Source organism: Wasmannia auropunctata, unplaced genomic scaffold (genome assembly GCF_000956235.1).
Source record: "Wasmannia auropunctata unplaced genomic scaffold, wasmannia.A_1.0 LD329704.1, whole genome shotgun sequence".
NCBI classification, from domain to species: domain Eukaryota; kingdom Metazoa; phylum Arthropoda; class Insecta; order Hymenoptera; family Formicidae; genus Wasmannia; species Wasmannia auropunctata.
The window spans coordinates 1-753 of NW_012033186.1; the positions used below are offsets into that span (position 1 = coordinate 1).

The 753-nt window shown below is 25.9% G+C and overlaps 1 protein-coding gene across 1 annotated transcript; it reads left to right on the plus strand.

The window, feature by feature from the left end:
* The first annotated feature begins 210 nt into the window (after positions 1 to 210).
* On the plus strand, positions 211 to 713 carry LOC105460077 (lanC-like protein 2). Its single transcript, XM_011706524.1, has 2 exons — positions 211 to 355; positions 504 to 713. Exons 1-2 carry the CDS (start codon positions 281 to 283, stop codon positions 693 to 695), a joined length of 267 nt encoding a protein of 88 aa, XP_011704826.1. The 5' UTR covers positions 211 to 280; the 3' UTR covers positions 696 to 713.
* Positions 714 to 753: the final 40 nt, after the last annotated feature.

Consider the following 753-nt stretch of genomic DNA (forward strand, 5'->3'; position numbering starts at 1 on the left):
ACGTGTGCTCTTCCGATCTTAAAAGAAACTCAATTAATCATAGAAATACAAAACAGTAGAAAAGAGATTCGTTTTGAATATTTACTTCAACAGTGAGACTTTATAAACACCCTGTATATGAAAAATTTATATTAATTTTTATTAGAATATATAAAAGCATTAATTTTAACTGTCTATTAAAAGGAAATAAAATTCTCATTAAAATTATTTATAGGTTGTTTCTTGTATAATTAATTCTGGAATATCATATGCTTTGTCAAATCGTAGTCAATCACCTTTAATGTATTCTTGGCATGATAAAGAATATATTGGTGCTGCTCATGGGTTAGCAGGGATATTATATTTGCTATTACAGGTATATTATAAAAGTAGTATTTTGCGAAAAATGATATATGATTTTATCTTTATTACTTACTTCTTTATGATCTTATATTAATATTTACAAGCACATTAGATTTTTGTTGTCCTTATTCTTTCCTAATCTAATTTTTTTTCTTTTTTAGGCACGGCAATATTTAACGCAAGTACAGATTGATGATTATATAAAACCATCTTTATATTATCTTCAGAAATTGCAATTTTCTTCTGGAAATTTTCCATCTTCAACGGGCAATTCTTCTGACAAACTAATACAATGGTGTCATGGTGCACCTGGAATATCTTCATTGTTTTGTTTGGCTTATAAGGTCAGATAAATTTTATATAGAATTTTTTAAATTCTTTTTTTTTAAATTAGCGAAAGTTCCAATAAGA